Source organism: Coenobita brevimanus, chromosome 71 (genome assembly GCF_032717465.1).
Source record: "Coenobita brevimanus isolate Jiangsu-jjx chromosome 71, ASM3271746v2, whole genome shotgun sequence".
NCBI lineage: Eukaryota > Metazoa > Arthropoda > Malacostraca > Decapoda > Coenobitidae > Coenobita > Coenobita brevimanus.
In genome coordinates, this window is record NC_137024.1 from 48,537,501 (window position 1) to 48,560,484 (window position 22,984).

General features: G+C 42.9%; 1 protein-coding gene across 7 annotated transcripts in view; it reads left to right on the forward strand.

The window, feature by feature from the left end:
- The window catches only part of LOC145406856 (uncharacterized), a 560,030-nt gene that overhangs the window by 30,125 nt on the left and 506,921 nt on the right, over window positions 1-22,984 (forward strand). For 6 of the 7 annotated variants that reach the window (XR_013898600.1, XM_080277963.1, XM_080277968.1 and 3 more), the window contains exons 4-6: window positions 195-347; window positions 580-756; window positions 2,409-2,526. Coding sequence is in view for 6 of the 7 variants with exons in the window: in XM_080277963.1 (XP_080134089.1) it covers window positions 195-347; window positions 580-756; window positions 2,409-2,526 (448 nt within the window). In the remaining variant the exon portion in view is untranslated. The remainder of the gene's footprint in view (window positions 1-194; window positions 348-579; window positions 757-2,408; window positions 2,527-22,984) is intronic. The other variant, XM_080277964.1, reaches the window with a different exon arrangement.

Sequence of the window (22,984 nt, forward strand, 5' to 3'; positions counted from 1 at the left end):
TTCGTTCATTATTGATACCCACTTTACTTTTTTTCGTTTTACTCTTCATAATAGAGGAGTTAGAATAAAGATTTTTTCTGACCACTTCACTGTAAGAGGTCTCCCGAAAGTTATGTAAAATCGACTTACATAACAAGGATAAAATAAATAATCACAGTGACGAGACCAACACGTAGGGTCTCTTTTTCTGTCAGGTTTCAGAGCGAACTGCAAGAGGCCCGCGCACGGCTGGAGGAAGAACGTGCTGCGAGGAAGGCTCTTCGGCGCTCCCACGAACTCAGTCTGCGGCAGTTGCGGGAGGGTGAGGCCAGGAGGATCGAAGTCATGTTGGCCGACGTCAGAAACAGGTGAGCTAGGATGGTCAGACCGTTGCGGTCTTACGGTCTTATGGTCGTATGTACCCTGCCACCCCGATGTCATAAATTTTATTTTACTCCGCTCCTACAACTTCAGATGATTTAACCGTCAGATGATATTATCCAGCTTAGAAGAGACCCGCTTGTATTTATAGGGTTAGATAGAGCCCATCCACATTCTGATTAGCCATAATGACAGCCACAAACCCCCTTCCCCCAACAGGCTGGAAGACGAGAAACGTATGTCCCTGACCCAGCTTAGAGACGTCCTTACGCGGACGCACGAGGTCGAACTGCAACGGGTGGGTCGGGAGAGGGACGAGACTCACAGGAGACAGCTGCAAGAGGCCAGGAACACCCAGGAGAAGCTGAGGGCAGAGATCAGGAGAGAGTGTGCAAGGTGAGGGGATGGAGATAAAAAGCTGAACTATGTCGATAATTCACTGCTTGTATATGAAAGCTTGGAAGCGTTCGTAAAATGTTGAAGTTGCTGATGATAATAATGATCATGCTAAATACCAAAACTGGCACAGGGAAGAAAACCTCATAATTCCCAAACCCCTGCATAGTGAAGTTAGGCTTTAATACTTCATTCAGGCTACCACCAAGCGATTATTATTCATCTTTGGTAGCTTCTGATTATCTACAGGTGAAAGCCAGTCATTTAAAGAGATTGTTACAAAACTCTTTCCTGCGAGAGATTCCTCCTAAGTTGTGTAAAATTGTTTGGCCATAGTAGGGAAAAAAAAAAAACACGTCATCGTACAGAAAAAGATCAGTGTTTTGAACTACGGCAGCCTAGCCTCAGGTCCCTATACTTCGCATGGGGTAGGTATTAAAGGACTAATTTTGTTTTCGATTTGGCAAAGGGAAAAACTAAAAATTCGCCAGCCATTTGTTACCGCCTTTTAACTTTTCCAAGAAGTAAAGACTCAACTTTTTTAGCCTTGCTGTCTACAGACGATTATATTTAGCTTCGTAGTGAGTTCCTGTTCTCAGAGGGTTAAAACAGTTCCCATTAACCCCTTGAATTCGGTGTCGTAGTTTTGATGTAATTTTTCCACCATCAGACGATTTTATTCAGCTTAGGACAATTTTTGAGCAGGAGGGGTTGTAGCCTCCATTTACGCTTCACTACCGGGGGGGCTGTACTGAGGGGGAAGGAAAAAAAAGACAGGAAATGGCAAAATTAAACTGGTAAAGTACATACGATGGTATCTTTGTGTACCGGTATTGCTACTGCCAGACGATTTTATTCAGCTTAGAAGTCTATAGTAGTGAAGTGATTAATGAAGGTTGTGCCAGACACCGCCAGTTTGAAAAGGACATTTTAAGCTGAAGGGGTTAAAAGCAGTCTCCACAAACACTCTTAGGATGGGAGAATCTTTACAGCTGTTTCCTAATTAGCGACAGACGATTTTAAAGGCAGTGTCCGGCAACCTTTTCATGTCATGCAGAAATCTTAACCGTTTTAACCAACCTACAGACTAGGAATTTTGAAAACGATTTCCAGGAACGTTTCAGGTTATGAGAAGCCTCACAATTTACATGAAGACAATTTTCAAACCTGGCTCCAGCAACCCTTTCAGGACGAAAAAGTTATAAATTCTCCATCCCAGTTCCAACAGACAGTTACTCGTACACTTCCGGTCCTTGAAGGAATAAAAAGCGTTTTCATTCAAAAGCAGTCTACAGTAACCTGTTCAGGACATGGAGGATCTTAATCCCATCATTACGATGACGCATCAGCTTATTTTATTATTGTTACCTCTAGACGGTTTTATTCAACATAGGAAGGATCTATCACACTGAAGGGGTTAGTGAAGGCTATATCTAACCCATATATTTCGAGAAGTCGCATCTACGTTGAACAAAATCCTCTCGGGGTACCAGAAATGTAAACGAGTAATACGTTATCGGACTGAAGCAGTTATTTACTTCATTCTAGCCACCGGCAGACAGATATTATTAATTTTAAAAAGTCATCAGACTCATGGGGTTAAATGCTTTTTTCTTGCTACAAACAGCAGTTTTAATTTCTCTCTCCCCCAGCAGGTCCGAACACTCCCCTACGCCCTGTTGCCACTGCACTGACCGCGACCTGGAGCGCATGAACCGAGAGCTGTCCACACTGCGCGAACACAAGAAGCGACTGGAGGAAGCTGTTGTCGTGAGTGTCATGGGTCTTTTTAGTTGACTTTGTACAGTCGATCAAAATACACACACACACACACACACACACACACACACACACACACACACACACACACACACACACACACACACACACACACACACACACACACAGCAGAGGAGAGGTCCGATGATATCTTAAATCATCTATATTCCTCGTGATGTTCCTAGAAAATTAATGTCATCATCCGAATGTGCATATGTCACCAATACTGACTAGGAACTATCAAGCAAACGAATTACACGGCATCCTTAAGAAACCATGTTTATGATGGTGGCGTAGCATCATCTGGGTTTTTACAGTAGTCATCGTTGGTGGTGTGAGGATGTTTCGCGTTGAGTGTGCACCATTTGATCGACTGTACCAGGATTTGTGATGCCCTTTTCCTGCCATGTTACACATCTTGTCTGCAGGAGCTATATATCTGGTGTCCCCTGTGCTAGCTAACTCTCTTTGTACTTCTTGACACCCCTTTCACTGAAGCTCAGCATAAATGATGTCTTACATATATTACCCTTTAGGCCTAAATATTTTGTGACAGAGTGAAATGAACCAAGCATTAAGTCGTGGAGATAGAGGCTCTTTCAGTGCAAAGATAATCAAAACAACGCAGACCCCCAACTCAAAGGTTTTTCAAAATGTCTGGAAGCATTACATTTAAAAGACCGGAAATCGTAGGCAAAGGAAAACACTGAGGGAGTGTCCTATAGCCGACTATACTCCGTTCAGTTTAAATAGGCGTAAAATTGTCATCTCTCTGTCTTTATTACTGAACTGTAACAAGACACTACCATTAAAATATTATGCTAGTCACGAAGAATTACAGTGGAATGGATGTTGAGCCTTAATACTGCCTGCCTTGCACGGGTTAGGTGAAACAAGGTGCAAAAGGAAAAAACTTCTCTGCCGAGTTAAAATGATTGACATCTAGTTTCTTATACAGAAGATTCCCCATATTCAATTATATAACGCAGATGCATTATGTCTAACTTCCCTACCTCATTACCTTTTTTATTTGAGTATACACACTTATAGCAATATGTCTGATATGCTTTTGACTGTTTGTACCACGTCGCTTTTAAATGTCAGTTGAACACAGCAGCACATTTAGCTGGTTATCGTTAGTCATGTTTTCATCTTCGGTTATGGTCTCTCGATAATGTCTTGCCGTGGCGAAATTTTTCTTAGTCACCAGTAAAATTGATAATTAAGAAAAACAGTAAATATATCCTAAAGATCGGACTAAAATGATCCAGTGTGTTCGGTGGCTCTGGAGTCTCTTTTGGCGTGTCGACTTTGGCCATGACGAGAAGGTTGCATAATCCAGTGAACAGTGAATCTATGCTGTTGAAGGAAAAACAGTAACTATATCCTAAAACCATTCACAACAAGAGGTCTATCTGAGCTTTGTAAAATAATGTGGTTGTCGCATGAATAACAGAAATATCATTGGAGCGGTAAGGATATGATGGATTTTTTTTTTTTTTTTCTGTGCACCGTGTCATCTCCTGCGTGGATTTGGCTTATCATTTTCATCTTTACAGTGTTCTTAATCCCCCGTGGCGTTGGTGCTGCTGTGTGGGTGAGTCACTGAGCCGGGTATGAGGAGCAGTGTGACGTGACTCTTGCCTCAGGCCTCTAATTTTGTGCCCATTTTGTGCCTCTGTGTACAACGGGGGGATATACAGTACACTGGCTGGCTGCGCTAATTGTTCTAATGGAGTGTGTGTGTGTGTGTGTGTGTGTAAGGAAGGAGTGTATCAGTGTTCAGCATAGAGGGTTCGTGCCACTTTCCTCACGCCTGGGATGTCTTGTCATGGGAATACCTTGTGCAGCTCAGGGGCAATGTTTACTCGTGTGTGTGTGCGTGTGTGTGTATGTGTGTGTGTATGTGTGTGTGTGTGTGTGTGTGTGTGTGTGTGTGTGAGAGAGAGAGAGAGAGAGAGAGAGAGAGAGAGAGAGAGAGAGAGAGAGAGAGAGAGAAGGGGGGTACAGAAACAAAAGGACAGAGACAAAAACAGGCCGGGAGACAGAGAGGGACAAAGACAGACAGGGAAAGCAGCAGAGAGAGATGTAGTTAAAGACAGCATTCGTTCCATAGTTCATTTTTTAAGCTTTCGTCTGTCTGATCAGACTAATGCTTCGTTAAGGGTTGGTAAGGGATGATTAATGTTAGAGATACCTCATAGCTTGTCTGTGTCATTTGAAGAAAAGGGTAACTTGCGTCATGTGTTGGTGTGACGTCAATGAGTCTCACGTGCGGTGGAGAGAGAGAGAGAGAGAGAATCTGTGTTGTGTGAATGAGCTACTGTGTGATTGAATATACAGTATCCTGACAGACAAGTCGAACAGTTAACCGCTTAATCGTCGAGACAACACTGGCATTCTGTTTCTGCTAACGCCAAGCTTTTTTTTCTATCCAACTGAGCGTGAATCATAAAAGCGTGAGCCTGTTAAGAATGAAAATACAGCGATTAGAGTAACTTCTTTGCTGGTATGCATGAAACTGTGAGTGGGCGTGCTGATGTGTGTGTATTAGTGGCAAGTACAGTAAAATAATGGGTATATATGAAGAGATCGAGAAAACTGTGAGTTGTACCAAGGTGAATGGAACTGAATAAACTAGAGTAAATGAAAGTATGTGAGGTTGATAGATTGGTGGAGTATGTGTTTAAGATAGACTCTGAATGTCCTTAAGATAGAACAGTGTATGTTAAAAAGATGCGTAAGATTGGGAACATGAACATGTTGCTAAGAGAGTGACTGAATGAATGTGTGAGTGAGAGTAGGTGTGGGAAGTAAATATTAACTGAGAGTATGACTAAGATAGGTTGAGTGGATGTGAAACAGATGAGTAAGACAGAGTAAGGGGGCATGTTACTAAGTGTGAGTAAGTGAGTGAGTGAGTTATGAAGGAGGCAGACTGGCTGAGAATGTGATTGAGATAGATTGAGTGAATGGGAGACAGATATCTGAGTAAGATAAAATTAGTGAACATGTTACCGAGAGAGAGAGAGAGAGAGAGAGAGAGAATGTGATTAAGACAGAGTGAATGTGAAACGGATGAGAAAGATACGGTAAATGGACCTGTTACTAAGAGAGAGTGAACGAGTGAGCGAGGGAGCTGTATTGTGTGAGTGTACAAGAGCATCGCTGTGACCTGACACCCCAAGCACCACCTCCCACATCACATGACAAGTGATGGATTACACTGCTAACCACGCGTCTCATATGTCATTCACTCTAACTCCGGAATGCTTCTCTAGAATTATATTACTTTTTCCTTTAATTACGTCCAGCTCATTGATAAGGATGAGTCATTTGGTGTTTATTATTATTGCTATTACCAGACGATTTCAGTCAGACGATTACAGTACACAAATCACACATTTCTAATGAACATCACTCTAACTCTGAGGTGCTGCTACAGAATCGCATTACTGTAGATACTGATCACTTTAATCCCTTCACAATAACGTCTGTTTTCATTGTTGCCTCAGACGATTACACTACTAACCATATGAACATGATAGACATATTCTTCACTAATACTCTGTACTGGCTGTAAGAAAATTACCTTAGATTATTTTAATTATATTTGACTGAGTCACTATGGTGACATGTTTTATATTATTGTTACCATTGGCGTGCAGGGTACAGAAGCAAGAGAGAGAAGACAAAAACAGGAGAATTTATCATCTGAATAAGCAGCGAAGCGGGACAATGGTTACATCATTTTTCTCATCATTATCATCATCATTATTATCATTATTATCATTATCATCATATTTTGCCCGTTGCCGTCCCGGAAGGGCTCTGGGACGGGTATTGTTTTCACTCGGTTTTTCTGTTTGTTTGTCTTTCTGTGTGTCTGTCTGTTAACAACTTCACGCGAAAACTACTGGTGCGATTATGACTAAAATTACAGGGATGATGAGCTATGACCTTCTGATCACCTGATTAAATTTTGGTCCAAATTGGGTGAAGGCCGAGGCTGAAGGCTCAAATAATGTAAAAAAAAAAAAGGGGGGGGGAATCGTTTTTTCGCCATAACTCCTTTCAGATTCGTTATATCGACATGAACCAAAACGTAATGGTGCATCTTTCAAATCATCCTATAACATGCCTCATTACATCAGGGGGGTCACCCCTCAGTTAGCGGTAGGGGGGGTCACTGTCAGGTGGGTCGGGCCTAAAATTTCAGATGGGCATAAAATCGTCATTTTTCACTCGATTTATTCCAAATTTGGTATGTGACATCTTTGACTAATTATCCTGTTGTGTTTATACGTCAGCACTAAAATGACTGGCGGGGACGGGTTTGCTGTGCCTTGGCACCGCTTCTTGTTTCCACTGCTGTGAGTAGGACAGGTGGGGTAGGCTGCATAGAAGAAAACACACACACACACACACACACACACACACACACACACACACACACACACACACACACACACACACACACACACACACACACACAAAGTGCTGAGGGAGCGCAGCGACTCTGGTCGACCTTTGAAGTTGACCCGTGACCTGCACCTTCGATGTATTTACATTAAAACATAATTATTACATCTCATATCCATGTAGAGTGTATCTGCAGATTCTGAACAAGAGCGGATCAGCCATTCATTGGTACTTTGTTCACATACATGTATACACAGATAAACAGAAGGGAGTCGATCACGGTAGCTGCATCTTCGGCGTCTCTGTCACCAGAGCAAGCAGTAACTAAAATCATCATCATCATCATCATGTTACCCACTGTTGTGATTGGGGTTGGCAGGGGTACAGAAACCAGGGAAAGAAAACATGTTAATAAGGGAAGCAGCTATTATTACAACAAGCAGTGAAGTGGGCCGTTGGGTACATCCTTTCACCATCATTCACCACTGAAAGTGTCAATTAATCAGGTCGGGCTAGGTGCATGTGTGTAGGGTGTCAGGTCTAAATTCCAACTGTCATTCGACCCTCGCGAGGTCAGGTGTCGGAACGTGATGCACGGTCGCGGTTAACAGTCCCTTTACAGTGGGTCAGTTTTATAATCATTTCGTAAGCGTCATGACCTGTACCACCAGTATATGTAAGGGGTTAAAGAGTCCCTCCATTTCGAAGCTGAATGAAATCGTCTGCTGGTAAATACAAAAAATATCCTGGGATAGAGGGGATTAGCTTAAACAGAATGGTATGCACAAACGCAGACCAACACGATCGGTTTCACAGTCGTCAGTTGTTAGCTTGCTGGCTGCCCAACCTGATGCCGATAAACCACTGACCGCACCGGGCTTCGAGAAGAATAAAGTCGCTTGTTGGTACCTGATAAAAAATACCAAAACTCGAAGTTCTCGGCAAAAATATTATTTGAGACATTTGTAACCTTTCTCCTGGGTTGAATAAAGTCGTCTGACATTAATCGTAAAATGCAAAGATCGTATTTCGCAGCCTGAAGGTTAAAACGGCAGTTACGGATATGTTCCTTCAGTACCATGGCACCTTTCTGTAAATTTACTTTGAATCTGCCAGTCGATTGAATTAAGCTTAGGGAAATCCTCATACTAGAAGGGATAGAAAGTCGTCATGGATTGACTCCTTCAGTTTGAGGATATAATTTTTATGTTCTGACTACGACCAAAGGATCTGGCTAACGTAAGGGTGGCCTCTGGAAACAGCCAGCTCAGAAAGTCTACATTTTATTTCCTTTCTGTTCACTGTACCGCCAGACGATTTAATTCAGCTCGGAGTGAAGGAATTAATGGTCCATGTATAATTAGGTGCAAAGGAAATGATGGTTCTGCTTCGCTTGTATTGCTGTAGAGAAAATTGGGGAATGATTCTCTTGTCCGTAGCAAGTATCCTGTCGAAGATTTCCTACCCTCTGCAGCTAAATAGTTTTTATTAATGCAGGAAAAATAATAACACTTTTTTTTTTTGTTTTAATTATATTATACAGCATTTGACCTTTAGTGTCTGTCAATCTTGTTTCACGCAGTCACAGATCGGTATTCAAGCTAGGGGCAATAGTTAGTTGCCAAATTATAATTAATGAACTAGATCAGAAGAGCATCTGGAAAAAGACTAATGTTCTAACCAGTACTGTGTCGCTATAAAACAAATCGGAACTACGGAGGTTACACACTGAGCAAACAGTGTTCGACAAGTGATGTGAGGGAAGGGATCTATAAACTTATTGATTTACATAATCTCATCCTTGATATTATTTTTAATTTTTTGGTACATCCAGACGGATTCATTCTACTTCGGGCAAACCACTCGCAGTGAAAAGATTAGATACAGTCTACATTAAACTCCTTCAGTCTGAAAAATCTCCAAAACGCTAAATCAAACAGTCGGTTGGTAGGGGGGAGAGGAAGACGTCTTTAGGCTTAACTAGGATTAAATGGATTATTTAAGCCAAGTCACGAAGTTCCAGAGCCAAAAAATACCCATCAGGTTGTGCGAGGGAGAGAACAGTAAGAGGCCCAATCGAAGCCACTTACTGCCTCAAGGACCAATAACTGTAACCTCTTTCTTTTTATCAGCGTCAGAGATATCCTAAGGGTCCATCCAAGGTCGGCTGTCTGCCATATTTCAGAGGCACACCTTCTTCTGTTGTAATTTAATATATCGTGGTTTAGTGGCACCCCGTCATCAGCCGCAGTTATGTCTTTCGTTATTTGGCGACATTCCTTCCATTTCGTATGATATTGTCTCTTTCTTAATCCCCCCCCTCCTCCTCCTCCTCCTCCTACAAAACGGGTGGTGGGACTAAATTCATAGATAGATATATTGACAGATGGACAGACAGACACAAATAGACTTAAATCTACAGTGCGAGGGGCTGTTCCTTGGTAGGAAAAAATTGCTTGAAGTTAGAAAGAGTAAAACTAAAAAAGTCAGTATTTTAAATTGGTTAATGGAGAGTATCTTTGACCTCATCAGTACGAGTGTAACAAAATAAAAAAAAAATCTTCAGGACGAGAGTAACTAAACTAAAAAAAAAATGTCCAACTAGTGTGTCTTTACAGTGGGTTACATAAATTAAAAAACAAGTAATAATTTCCCTAAGATGTTAAACATTCATCTGTAGTCTGTACATAAAGCTGGCATTTATAAGGCAGTTGCTTCTGAGTCTGTTTCTCTTCAGTTCCTCATTTATTACAACACTGGAGATAGTCTGCTTGGCGTCTCTTTCCTCGGCTGCAGTATGTATGACGTCTTTCTTGTTTGCCATCTGTTTGTGTATTATTTCTGGTTTGGCCTCTACTGTGTATTTCTTTGGCGTCTGTGTATTAAGTATTTGTTTTCTGATGTCGGTTTGTTTTACGTAGTCTACCTGGTATGCTACGTTGGTCATATTTTGTGGTGACGTTTCTCATTTGGCGTCTGTGTGTTTGTTTGGCGTTTTGTGTGTGTGTGTGTGTGTGTGTGTGTGTGTGTGTGTGTGTGTGTGTGTGTGTGTGTGTGTGTCTGGTGTTGTTAAGTGGAAAAGAGAGCTCGAAGGAGAAAATGATGATGATGATGATGATGATGCGTTTGTTTCTGTGGTGTCTCTGTTAATCTGACGTATTTTTTTGGGCCATGTGTAGGTTGGTCATGCGGGTGGTGTGTGGGGGGGTCTGTGGGGTTGGGAGGGGCTTGAGAGAGAACACTAACGGGCATATCGGTACATAAGACATCTTTTTTCTCCCACGCACGCACTCGTTCTTTTTCTCTCTTGCGCATTCTTACACACACACACACACACACACACACACACACACACACACACACACACACACACACACACACACACACACATTTCTCTCTCTCTCTCTCTCAGGTGAGGTAGAGGGAGAGAGGTGAGGCAGGTCCGCACCCGCCATGCTATATATAACCTTCCTAACAGGCTCTCGGTTCTCTCTGACTCTCTCCTTTCTACTCATCTCTAACTTACCTCAAACTTTTCTTTATCTCTCTTTTCTCCCAGCCTCTCTCTCGGTTCTTTCTTTGCTAACCTTACTCCATTTCTCTTTATCTCTTCCCCATATCTTCATGCATATCTCTGCTTTCTCACCTACCTTGCTGTAATTCTCTTTGATTAACTTAGTCTTTTCGTCCCCTTTTCTGTTGTTTCCTTTCTAACCTTACTAACATTACTCATATTCTTTTCTCTAACTTTGACCTTCATGATAAGTTTACTTTTTCCTCACTATCCTCTTCTGCAGTTCTGCTAATCTTTTAACTCGACCTCCACATTAACATCAACCTCTAACTTGACACAGCTCACACTGACACACACTCTGTATTTTCTTGTTATTATTCACATCTCTCATCTAGTAGTCAGATTATCTTTAATTCATATTTTTATACCGGGTACGTATTCTTCTTCTCCTTTTTTTTTTTTTTTTTTTTTTTTTTGTCTTTCCTTGCCCTTTTTTGTCCTTCATGTCCTTCCTCACACGCCACTTGTATGTCCAAAGCAAAGACGTTTTTATGGCAATGCATATGTGTGGGTAGGGCGTTAATGTCGAGGCTTGCTTTGTTTTGGTCTGTTGTCTTACTCTCCCCTCATTCATTCCCTTTGGCAGGTTTTGCGGGAGACGGGAAAGGAGGAAGGAAAAGAGGGAAGGTGGTATGTGAGGGATTAAAAAAAAGACTAAAAAGAGGGAAGGATGTAGGACTGAGGGAAAACCAAAAGGAGATATGATGCAATGTAAGGAGAGAGAGAGAAACTGATGGAGGGATGTGTGAAAGAGAAGCTATAAAGAAAGAGAGGGAGCAAGGAAGGGGGGAGGAGGAAAAAAAAAATCATGAAAGTGAAGGTAAGAGGATTAAAGAATGGAGAGAGAGAGAGAGAGAGAGAGAGAGAGAGAGAGAGAGAGAGGAAAAAAGAGGATTGAGATGAGGGAAGGAAAGACGGAGGGTGAGGTGAACAAAAGGAATGATTTGAAAACAAGGGAGAGAGAAGTAAAGGGGAAGAAGAAACGAGGAATGAGGAAAAAGAGAGAGAGAGAGAGAGAGAGAGAGAGAGAGAGAGAGAGAGAGAGAGAGAGAGAGAGAGAGAGAGAAAGAGAGAGAGAGAGGGGGGGGGAAAGACGATTAAGAAGTGAGAAGGAAAAATAATGATGACGTGATGTGAGGGAAAGGAAGAGAAAGGGGATGAAACGAGGACATGGCAGCAGAGTGGCTTGAACATGTGCCAGGAGAGAGAGAGAGAGAGAGAGAGAGAGAGAGAGAGAGAGAGAGAGAGAGAGGAATAGAAGAAATAAAATTGAAGCTAAAAAAAAATCTTCGTAGCAAGATGAAAAATAAGGAAGGGAAAGGAAGTATAAAAGTCAAGAGATAATAAACAGAAGAGGAGATGAAAAGAAAACAAATGCAAATACTGGAAACGGATTAGAGTAGCTATAGTAGAAAATATAGAGGAGAAATGGAAAATTAAGGAAAATAAAAAAAATAGGTAATAGGGCGAGTGTTAGCCCCTTCTGCCCGAGAGCGTCTTTTATGTGTTGTTGTTTCCAGATGGTATTAATGATTTTAAGAGCTTAAAGATTTTGTGAACTAGAGGGATTAGATATAACATTCAAAAACTACCGTCAGTCTAATGAAACTTTCCTTAGTTGAATAAAAATGTCTGGAGAAGTCAAGAAAAGTAACAAGATAAGCAAACAGAAGAGAAGTGAAAAATTTCTAAGAACAGGTGGACAGTCTAAGAATACCCTGATAACTGCGAGGAGGCGAGACCGAAAATACTAATAGCTTAAGCCCTTACTACCAGAGGCCTCCACTAAGCTGTGCAAAATCATCTCATGGTAGGGAAAGTGATATATATATATATATATATATATATATATATATATATATATATATATATAAGCATGAAGAGGCAAAGCAATGATAATACCATTATGGATACAGTAAATAAAAATAACGAAACATTTAAGATGGAAACAAGCACTGAAGAGATGAATGGTTGTCAATCAGAGGAAGGTGGAATGGTTGAGTGCCAGCCAAGCAGAGAGAGAGAGGGGGAGAGAGAGAGGTCGTTCACACACACTCCTTCCTTCCTGTCTGTTGCACTCTGAAGGATGTTTGTTTGTGCTGACGGTCTGTTAGATTGGTTCAAGCAAAGAGAGAGGCATGTGAATAATCCGTGAAGAGGTACACGTTTCATTTGGAGTAATATAAAAGCCAATATTACTCCAGCGATAAGCCAAAGACGGAATAGAAAAATCACCCATACACTGAAATAACAAACTGAGAATGCGCCGTGATCACTTCCTGAAAGAAGGAAGGACATCAATAATATTGCTGTTTTATGAGATATGGCATCCTTATCCGCCGATGAGATAAAAACACAAGTAATTCCGCTACAAGGAGGAAAAAATACAAAACCAAAACGCAGACAACACCCTAGCAATGTTTAAGAGCACACACACACACACACACACACACACACACACACACACACACACACACACACACACACACACACACACACACACACACACACACACACACACACACACACACACACACACACACACACACACACACACACACACACACACACACACACACACACACACACACACACACACACACACACGAGCGCGCGCGCGAGCGTTTCCATTTACACTTTCGACACTCGTGAAGCCTCCAAACCACTCAGGCTCCACCGGGCTCAAGTCAACAGGCGTATGAGCTTATGTTCGGCGTTTAACCTCTGTACGATTGCTATTTCACGGTGGCCATGTATCAGCTGTAAGTGGTCGGGGTACACAAGCAAGGGGTTAAGGGAGCCAGATGATACGAGTGCCACGAATGCCATGTGCTACGGTAATGGGATGAGTTTCGCCAAATGTCTTGCGATTATTTGCGCTCATAACTAAGATATCTTTTTGTTAGTAGAAGAGACATTGGAGGTATTCTGCACTCTTCTTTCCTCTTTCCATCTGCAAGAACAAATCTTCGTTATGCCTTTTCTCTAATTTTAGCCCATGGACTAACTTCGGGTCTCCCTACAGAGTAACGGGGGGTCGGGAATATTTAATTAGCTGCTACCGTTTTGTATTTTTTAATCACGAATACGGTATGTTACGGGTAACAACCGTTATATATACTATGCGTTACATTTATTACATGATGCAGGTATCCAGTGTTTTGATACCCTGTGTTGCTGATACTGATGTATTGCAGATGTTTCACGTTACTAATACTCCCACCCCTTTTACAGGTAGGCCTACCCCACATTACAGATAAGCCACAATACACATAAACCAAAGTACAGATGAAACATACTGATAAACGATGGTGTTGATAAACCACGATACAAATGCAACGTTCTTGAAGCCAACCTTACAAAAACTGTACCCCGTTCCACACCGTTCAAGTGCCTAGTGGGGGAACGTGTTGGGTATGTGGAACCGATGCCAAAAATGCCGTGTGCGATATTTTTCTGTTAAGCCTCTGTGTGGGACGGAAAGTATGTCCAGAATGTTGGTGAGTTGAGTGTGTCTTCACCAATGGGCAGGATCCGGTGGGTAAGGTTAGGGGAGGAAATGTTAGGTGGGGGCGGATATACGGGGGAGGATAGGGAAGAGAGAGACTGAGGGAGGAAAGGATAGGGTGGAGAGGAAAGATGGAAGGGTGAGATAGAGAAGGGAGAGACCGAGGGAGGAAAAGGGAAAGATGGGAAGGAAGAGATGAGGGGAAGATAGAGAAGGGAGAGATCAAGGGAGGAATGGTTGGGTGGAGAGGGAGAGATGATGGGAAGTTACGGGAGAAGGAGATGAGGGGAGTCTAAGGAAGGGAGAGACTTAAGGAGGAAAGAGTGGGTGGGGAAGTAGAGATGGAGGGACGATAGGAAAGTGTGATACTGAGGGAGGAAGAGGTAGGTGGGGAGGAAGAGATGAGAGCAGGATAGAACAGGAAACTGTGAGGTTACTTGAGGAAAGGATGGATGGGGAAGAAGGATATGAAAGTAGAAGATCATTGAAGAAAAGGCTGAGTGGGGAGAGATGGAGATTGGATAGGTAGGATGGAGAGAGAGAGAGAGAGAGAGAGAGAAGGAAGTGACAGCAGAGGGGAACCAAGACTGAAGGAGGCAGGTGCTAATAGATACTGACAGGTTGTAGTGGGGAATGACAGACTCAGGAAAGATAGAGAGGTAATGAGGGGAGAGATAATACTGAGCAAGGTAGACAAAGAGAGATAGGGGGGAGACAAGTAATAGTAGGAAAGATATAGGGCAGGGAGAGGCAGAGTGGAGGGGAGAAGGTATTGCTATGAAGCAGGGTGAGGAAAAGTGAGGGTTTAAGGAGGTAAGATGATGTAAGATGAGAGGGGGAGATAAAATGACATGAGACAGGGTTACGAGAGGCAAGGTGGCGGGAAGCAAGTTGAGGAATTAAAAGGCAGACTGTTAAAAAGTGAGAGGCTAGAGAGGATGATAAGAGACAGGGTTGGAAGCGACAGGTGGGAAGAGGTAGGGTAAGGAAAGATGACGATTCATACTGTATAGGCAAAGTGATGAGAGACAGAGAAAGTTATCATGGAAAGAGACAAGGCTGCGAGGTAGTACAAGTGGGAAGAAAGTGTGGAGAGGAGGAGTAGCGATTATCTTCAACATCATTTAGCTTCCTGGTACGAGTCTGGTATATCATGGTTCTCGATTATTATAGCCCTAGCTTAAATCACGTATACACATATAATATAATTCACTAATTTTAGGTGGTTCTTGTATTGCCTGTATGAGCATACATAGAATAATCTGCCAATTGCAAGGTGATAGTCCGATGCTAGTGAGGAGGGCAGCTATTGTAGAATCGTGAGATCGATCCTGGTCGAGCACGGGGAACAATTGAGGATCTGTATTTCGTTAAGACACTCTGCACTGATCTCCCAGGAGACACCCTTAATACTGTGTCACTAGTGCTTCAGTGATGTCATGTAACGGCATGTAGTACCATTTGTTGGTATGTAAGAATCCCACTGGACTTCAAAGGATGGATTACGTTGCCCATATGCAGTGTCCAGTACCGATGTAAGGACGGATCAGTATTTCAGTATTTATTAGAGTACTTCATCTCGACTCTGTCACACACGTGGCCCTACTTCTCCCCCTCCCCTACATCTTTTTTTTTTTTTTTCCTCATAGCTGTTTCCTTGACCATAGGTCTTCCGTCTTCCCCACCCTTCCCTTCTCTCCGTTGCTTTCTCCGCCCCTTCTGCCCATGACTGTCTCCTCTCTTCCCCATAACTTTTACTCCTTTCCTCACCTCTCCCTTCCATATCTTCCTTTCGTCCACGTGTAATCTCCTCATAGGTTTCTTCTCCTGCCTTCCCCAGATCCTCATAGCCGTCTCGCCTCTCTCCTGCCCGTGGCTATCTCCCCTCTCCTCTCCCCTCCCCTCTTGGCCATAGTCTCTCCCCTACCTGTTTTTACGAGGCCCTCAAGCGTCGTCAGCAGTAACGTAACCCCCGCCGTTCCCGTGAAAAGGTAAACATTATTGCTGCCCCGGGGAAATTAGTTCGTAAAAACCGGGGGTTCTCGGGTTTCGGATTAAGGAGGGGTGTCAGGGTTAACGAAAGGGATTTTCACGGGCGTCGTAAGAAATGACTGAGGTGTGTGTGTGTGTGTGTGTGTGTGCGTGCGCGTGTGCGTGTGCGTGTGTGCGCGCGCGCGCCCTGTGTTTTACTCGAAGACGTAATTTTTTCTTTATTCTTGTTTCTACCAAATTATGTTATGCTGATGGAAGAGTTTTCGAAGGGGTTAAAATAGTACCCACTGATTAATCAAGTGCAGTATGGTAGCATCACCCTCAACACAAAATGCGATGATCTGTAACATGAAGCTAAAATACGAGGGGAGCTACGTCAGACCTCCAACTACCCTTCCATCCTCCCCAGCCCCCACGCCGCCGTCTAAGGTTACGCCCAGATGAATATAGACTGCGTAGGAGGTATGGCGGCGGGTGGGGTAGGTTGGGGGAAGAGGGATGTAATGAGAGAGCGTAGGGTGAGTGAGGGTGGTGGAATGGTGAGGAGGACTGGGAGAAGAAAAGACACCAAGACAGGGGTCAGTGGAAATATGAGGAGGAGAGGGAAATGGAGAACTGAGAGAGAGAGAGAGAGAGAGAGAGAGAGAGAGAGAGAGAGAGAGAGAGAGAAGGATATGTTGATAAGAGAGTGCGAAGAGGAGGTAGAGGGTGGGGGGAAAGGGAAAAGAGGTATGAAGAGAAGAGGGGGAGATTGCATGAAGAGTTGAGCGGAAAAACAAGGGTAGTGTGGGGTGCAGCAAGGTGACTATGAGGCAGAAACATAGGAAGCGGAGGTGAACTGAAGGAGACGTGTTGTATAATGAGATAAATGGAAGGACAGGTGTAGAGTGAGAAAATATGAGTGGGGAAAGATTAATGAGGAAAGGGAGAAGGAAAAGGTAGGAAGTTGAGGGGAAGGGAAAAGACAAGTGTGAGAAAGCATGGTAATGCAGGGACATGATGGAGATAAGTGTGACAAATTCAGATTAAAAAAAACAGTATGAGTGGAGGTTGGATGAGGAAAGGCAGAAAGCAGAGGACAAAAATGGGGAGATGAGAGAAGTGTGAGGTGCAATTATGAGTGAAAATAGTAATGAATAGAGGTAAGATGGGAAGAAGGAAACTGCGAGTTGAGGGGAGGGAGAAGACGATCTTGGAGAGATGGAGAGAAGTATGAGGAAGTGAGAGGGAGAAAAAAGAAAGAGTGGGTAGGTAAGTGATTGAAGTACGATGGGGAGGGAAGGTTACGGGAAAGGGAAACGTGAGATTCTGAGAGTAAGGAAATGGTGGTTAAGAAAGAATATGGTGTTTGAAAATGAATGGAAAGTACGAAGCTCAGAGTGGTGAGGGGAAAGGAGAGTATAGGAAGATGAGAGGGAATGGTAGAGTGGAAAAGTGAAGGAAGAAGAACACAGAATCAGAAAAAGGCTCATATGAAAATAAATCATCCCCACTACAGTACGTTTCCGAATTAACCACGAATAAAAATGTGGCAGGCACAGAGAAGGAACACACCCAAGCCTCTTCCCTTATCACAGCCTCCTCAGACATATGCGGGCCTGTCACTCCGACGTTTCCAACCTTGGTGTCTTATTTATCAGTTCCCCCTCGCATCTCAGCCGTCCTTTCATGTTTTTTTTTTTTTAGTTGTTCTTCTTCCATGCTATTTATGCTCTTTGCTTGTCAACCTTTCCGCTTGCTTCTCAACCACTTTCTTTTTATGTCAACTGTTTCTCTTGCTCTCCAGTCGTTCTCCTTCTTCTTCTTCTTCTTTTTCTTTTTCCTTTTCCTTTTCTTCTTCTTCTTCTTTTTCCATTTCTTTTTCTTTTTCTTCTTTTTTTTTTCTTCTTCTTTTTCCTTTACCTTTTCTTTCCTTTTCTTTTTCTTTCTTCTTCTTCTTCACAGTTGCCTTTCTTGCCTTCCAGTTTCTTCCCTTGTTTCTCATTCATTCAGTTTGCTTCTGTGTCACCTCATTAGTTCCCAGTCACCTCCTTTTTCTCCCAGTCACCTCCCTTGCCTACCAGTCACCCTCTTTGCTTCCCGGTCAGCTCCCTTGCTCCCTTGTAACTCCTTACTTCCCAATCACCCCCCTTGCTCCCCAGTAACCCTTTACTTCCAACCATCCCTCTTGTTTCCCAGCCACCCCCTTACTCCCGAGTAACTCCTTACTTCCCAGTCATCCCTCTTGCTCCCCAGTAACTCCTTACTTCCCAGCCACCCCCACATACTTCCCAGTAACTCCTTCCTTTCCAATCACCCCCCTTGCTCCCCAGTCACTCCTTGCTCCCCAGTCAATCCCTTTGCTTCCCAGTCAACCTCCTTGCTCCCCAGTCATCCCCTCCCTCCTTACTTCCCAGTCACCCCTTACTTTCCACTCATCTTCCTTGCGTCCATTTGCTTCTTAGTCGTCCCTCTCGCTGTTAAGGTATCCCATATCTTTTGTCTGTCCATAATCATAATAGTCAACTTATAATCTCTTTATTTTTGCTTCTTACTTTTTGATACATCTCACCAGCATCATCCCCCCTCCTTATTAGCCATGCTTAGAAAAACCGTTCCCCTTGCTACTAAATTCTTCCCCTCCGTTTACTTACTGGTGTCTGTCCCCTCCTCTCCCCTCCCCTTGCTTATCAGTTTTACCCTCTCGCCTCCCCACCCAGACGGAGGCTCCATTAGCGGAACGTGAGAGATATACGGCATTTGGCAGGTTACGGAGGCCGCCTGTGTCCCGTAAGTTCTGCCGTCTGTCGCTGTAGAGGGCGCAGGTGAAGTACGATTGGCAGAGAGAGGACTTGGGATTTACTTCAGCTCCAGTGTTCATTTTTTTTTGGTAATTAATGTAACATGGAAATAGTAGATGTGAAAAGCAGGCAATTTTGTATTGGGACTCGGGTAGGCTACGGTATTTCAGTACACTTAAAGGTAGTTGACCAACTTACTTCACTTGATGGCATCATATGATCAAAAAGCCTCTAGCCATGGAGTTCGAACCTTCACAGATAATATTTTGTCATACCGACTGTGGCGGTATGAGTAAAACATGACATTATTCAGAATTAGGCAGAATAAAATACGTCCTCAGGCTGAAGAGGATAATCCGCATTCTAGCATATACACATACAAATTATACAAGTACTGAACGTCATGGGCGATGCTTCAACCACACAAGATGAGGTGCTGATTATCTGGGAGGCATCGAGTCACTCGGTTACCTGAGTGGGTGCAAAAAAGCAAGGTTGGGTAGGCTTAGTTGGTGAGACGAGGAGGAGGAGGAGGAGGAGGAGGAGGAGGAGGAGCAGTAGCAGCAGCAGCATGGAGGAGGAAGAGGAGAAGCGGGAGGAGGAGGTCATTATTATATAATTTTATATGCAAGTATAAAATACAGTATATAATCACGACACTGTTCTTGGCGCGAACAGACGATTTTTTTTTTTTCTGTTTGAGACTCCTGGTCGTGGAGACGTTAATGAAGGCTATATATCCAACCTCAAGAGTTCGAAAATTCTCTCGTTATCTGAATAAAGTCGTCAGATGTTTCTAAGAATTAAAGTAAAAAAGATGTTTTGAAGGGATAATATCAGCTGATAGAGCTACGATGCAATAACATCTACCATAGATTGTCCAGAGTAATTCAAAGCACCACTACTGCCTGCTGATTGGATGTAAGCAAACACTAATGTCAAAAAAAAAAAAAAAAAAAAATTATAGTACCAGGTTGTACAATCTGATTGAGCAGTGCAGGTGCAGTGAAATATTAGTATTTGTGTTAAGTTAGAATTATATACTGTACAAGGTTGCTTTAAACTTAGTTTCGTATTTACTGTGATATTCTTAAAAGCATGTTAAATGAGATGAGAGGAAATAGTCGCGTTATTTTGTGGGACAGTCGTTTGGAGTGTGTTGTGGTGTAGTGAGAATGGTGTGGTAATGTGGTGGTGGATAGTGGTGGTGGAGATGGTGGAGTAAGTAGAGCAATAGTTTGGCAGTGTAATGGTGGTGATGAGAAGTTGGTTTAATAGTCTGAATTGGTGTGATGCAGTGTTGATGATGACGCTTCTCTAGGTGGGAGATGAGGAAGGGTGGTAGTGTGGATGTGCTGAAAGTAAGTGAGGTGTGGTGGAGGTTGGTAGGATAAATATTGATATTATGTGATCGCTAATAGAGAGAGAGAGAGAGAGAGAGAGAGAGAGAGAGAGAGAGAGAGAATGCTGGTAAGGGCTAATAATAAGAGCTATCTATAAGCCCTGTTAAGACCACTGTATATTGGTTTTAGTAAGAGCTGTTGATGGGAAGGGATGGTTTGGCCTGTTGATAAGGGCTGTTTCTAATTGTTGTTAATAAGGCTGTACATACGGGCAGCGGATAAAGGGCTAAGGTCTGTTATAAAGAGTAGATATTGAGTGCTGTTGGCTAGGGCTGTGTAGGGAACTGTAGATAAGGGTTGTGTACTATGGCTGTTTATAATGGCTGTATGTAATAATTGTTTGTAACAGTTGTTTATAATTGTTATTAATAAGGATGAAGGCAAAGGCAGGTGCTGAAGGCTGGCAGTGTATATATAACCTGACTACCTCAGACCAGGAGAGAAGCAGCCTCACCCCACCCACTCCACCCATCCCGCCTGACACCACCCACCCCAGCCACCCATCCCACACCCCTTCCCTACCCCGTCCACCCATTTCATACCTCCTCCCCATCTCACCCACCCATCCCACACCCCCTCTCCACCACACACACCCATCCCACACCCTCCCCATCTAACCCACCCATCCCACACCCCTTCTCCATCGCACACACCCATCCCAGACCTCCTCTCCACTACACACACACCCATCCCACACCCCCTCCCCAACCTCTTCCTTATTGGCTCCTTCCTGCCTACCCTCCTCTGCCAAAGCCGCAACCTCTGCCTCTTCCTGCTCCTCCCATGGATAAAAAACGTAGGTAAACACTTTCTCTCAGCATATACTGCCACAAATGTACACATGCGGTTATGTACACACTCACTCACTCACTCAAACTTATAACCACAAATAATGACATACATACAAACATAAACACACAGGCACGTTGACATGATTACATACTAACGCATGCACTCACATACCATTATATAATAATCACGTTAATACATACACAGATACTTTCACATCAGTGAGTTTTAATAATTAACCCACCTTAAATTACATACATACACACATACATACATACATACATAAATACATAAGACTTAGAAACATGAAGAAGAAACGCGCAAAAGTTGAGAGAACTGTCACTAGCGAAAATATACATCTTCATTAACTCATCATTCAAGCCTTCGAAATTGTTGGCTCCTCCAGCGAATGAAACCATTTACACCCACGTAGTGTACTTCACGTGAATAAGTTATTCTCGCACCATCTGTGGGGTAGAATTCAAGTCTTAAAAGTTGTCGATTGCCAAGTTAAAAAAGCTGTGCAGCGCTCTTTGTGTGTTTCTTCATACTCAGTTTTATCCACGTCTACCTTTCGTCAGCTCATTTGCTTGCACATCGTCCATATTTCACTTTCCCACACATTGACGTACCATAACAAGCCAATCATCTCGATCTTCCATGCTTTCTCCTGTCGCCAAACTCACTCATATACCTATTTCACCACTGTAGTCATATCCATTACTTCTGTGGGACCATACCATTTAAGCACTATCTTCAACCCTTTGATCAATAGACTTCCTTACTCCACACCTGCCACAGATCTCGGCATAACTCATCCCTCAGTCTACGCACCCCATATATATTCGTCAACAGTCCCCTTTCCACGCTCCCTTTCTAGACTTTTCATGTTCCTGCCATACCAGTATCTCTCACTCTCGTGTTAATGTGACACTAACACACCCTAACACCCCCCCACCCCTTGACAGCCTCAGTACTCTACATCCTGTTCCGCACCAAGACCTTCATAGAACGAGTCACCTTTCTTTCTTGCACCCCTCTACTTCCCTCTGCCTTTTTACATTCCTGTCACTGGATCAGGGTATTTACATTCTTTCACTACTTATCTCCGCCAACCCAAAACGCCATTTTATTTAATTTGTGTCGCTGCCTGATAATATTACTGAACTTTAGATCGACTTTCGAGGTGACGGAGTTAATACAGCCTTCATTCACTGCTTGAGGTCCTTCTTAAGTTGACTGGTGGTGGCAAGAATGATACAAGAAATACATCCTCGTAATAGGTTAAAGTCTGTCGATTCACCGCCATATCATACTGCAAATCACTTATATACAACCAATTCTTTACCTTTGTTAACATTATACCTTCAACCATTCACCTTCACCCTCCTTCACAGTAGCATAAAACACTTCACTTCTATACGTACGAAAAGACTATTTGCATTTTATTTCTCATATTCTAAACCCTACTAAAGAAAAACAAATAAAGAAAAAACTATAAAGTGTTTAATTTAGAAGAAGCTTGCGGATGGAGGTGACAACTCAGACCTTTGGCAGGGTTCGAGCCCCGACGAGAAAAAGGGAGAGCAGAATCAGAACTTCTTCCTCCTTCTCCCTCAGCCTAAGATATCGCCACGCCACTCTCTCTCTCTCTCTCTCTCTCTCTCTCTCTCTCTCTCTCTCTCTCTCTCGTTTATTTGTGGGTTAGTTAAAACCAGCTATTCCACCTTTTTCGTGTCCTGCTGGACGATTTTTTTTAATTAAAAAAAAAAAAAACACCCAGACATTTAGAAGATAAACGTTTCAAACAATATGTTGACATAATTTCAAAAGTATGGACATCTGATAAAAGTAAATGAAGTAATGACTGTTGTAGAAAGAGATGTTGCTTTCTTAATCTATGTAAATAACTTTGTTTATCAGTCTGATGTTAGTCTACCTTTCCATCTGTCGCCTGACGCCACATCCCGTGGGGTGTTCA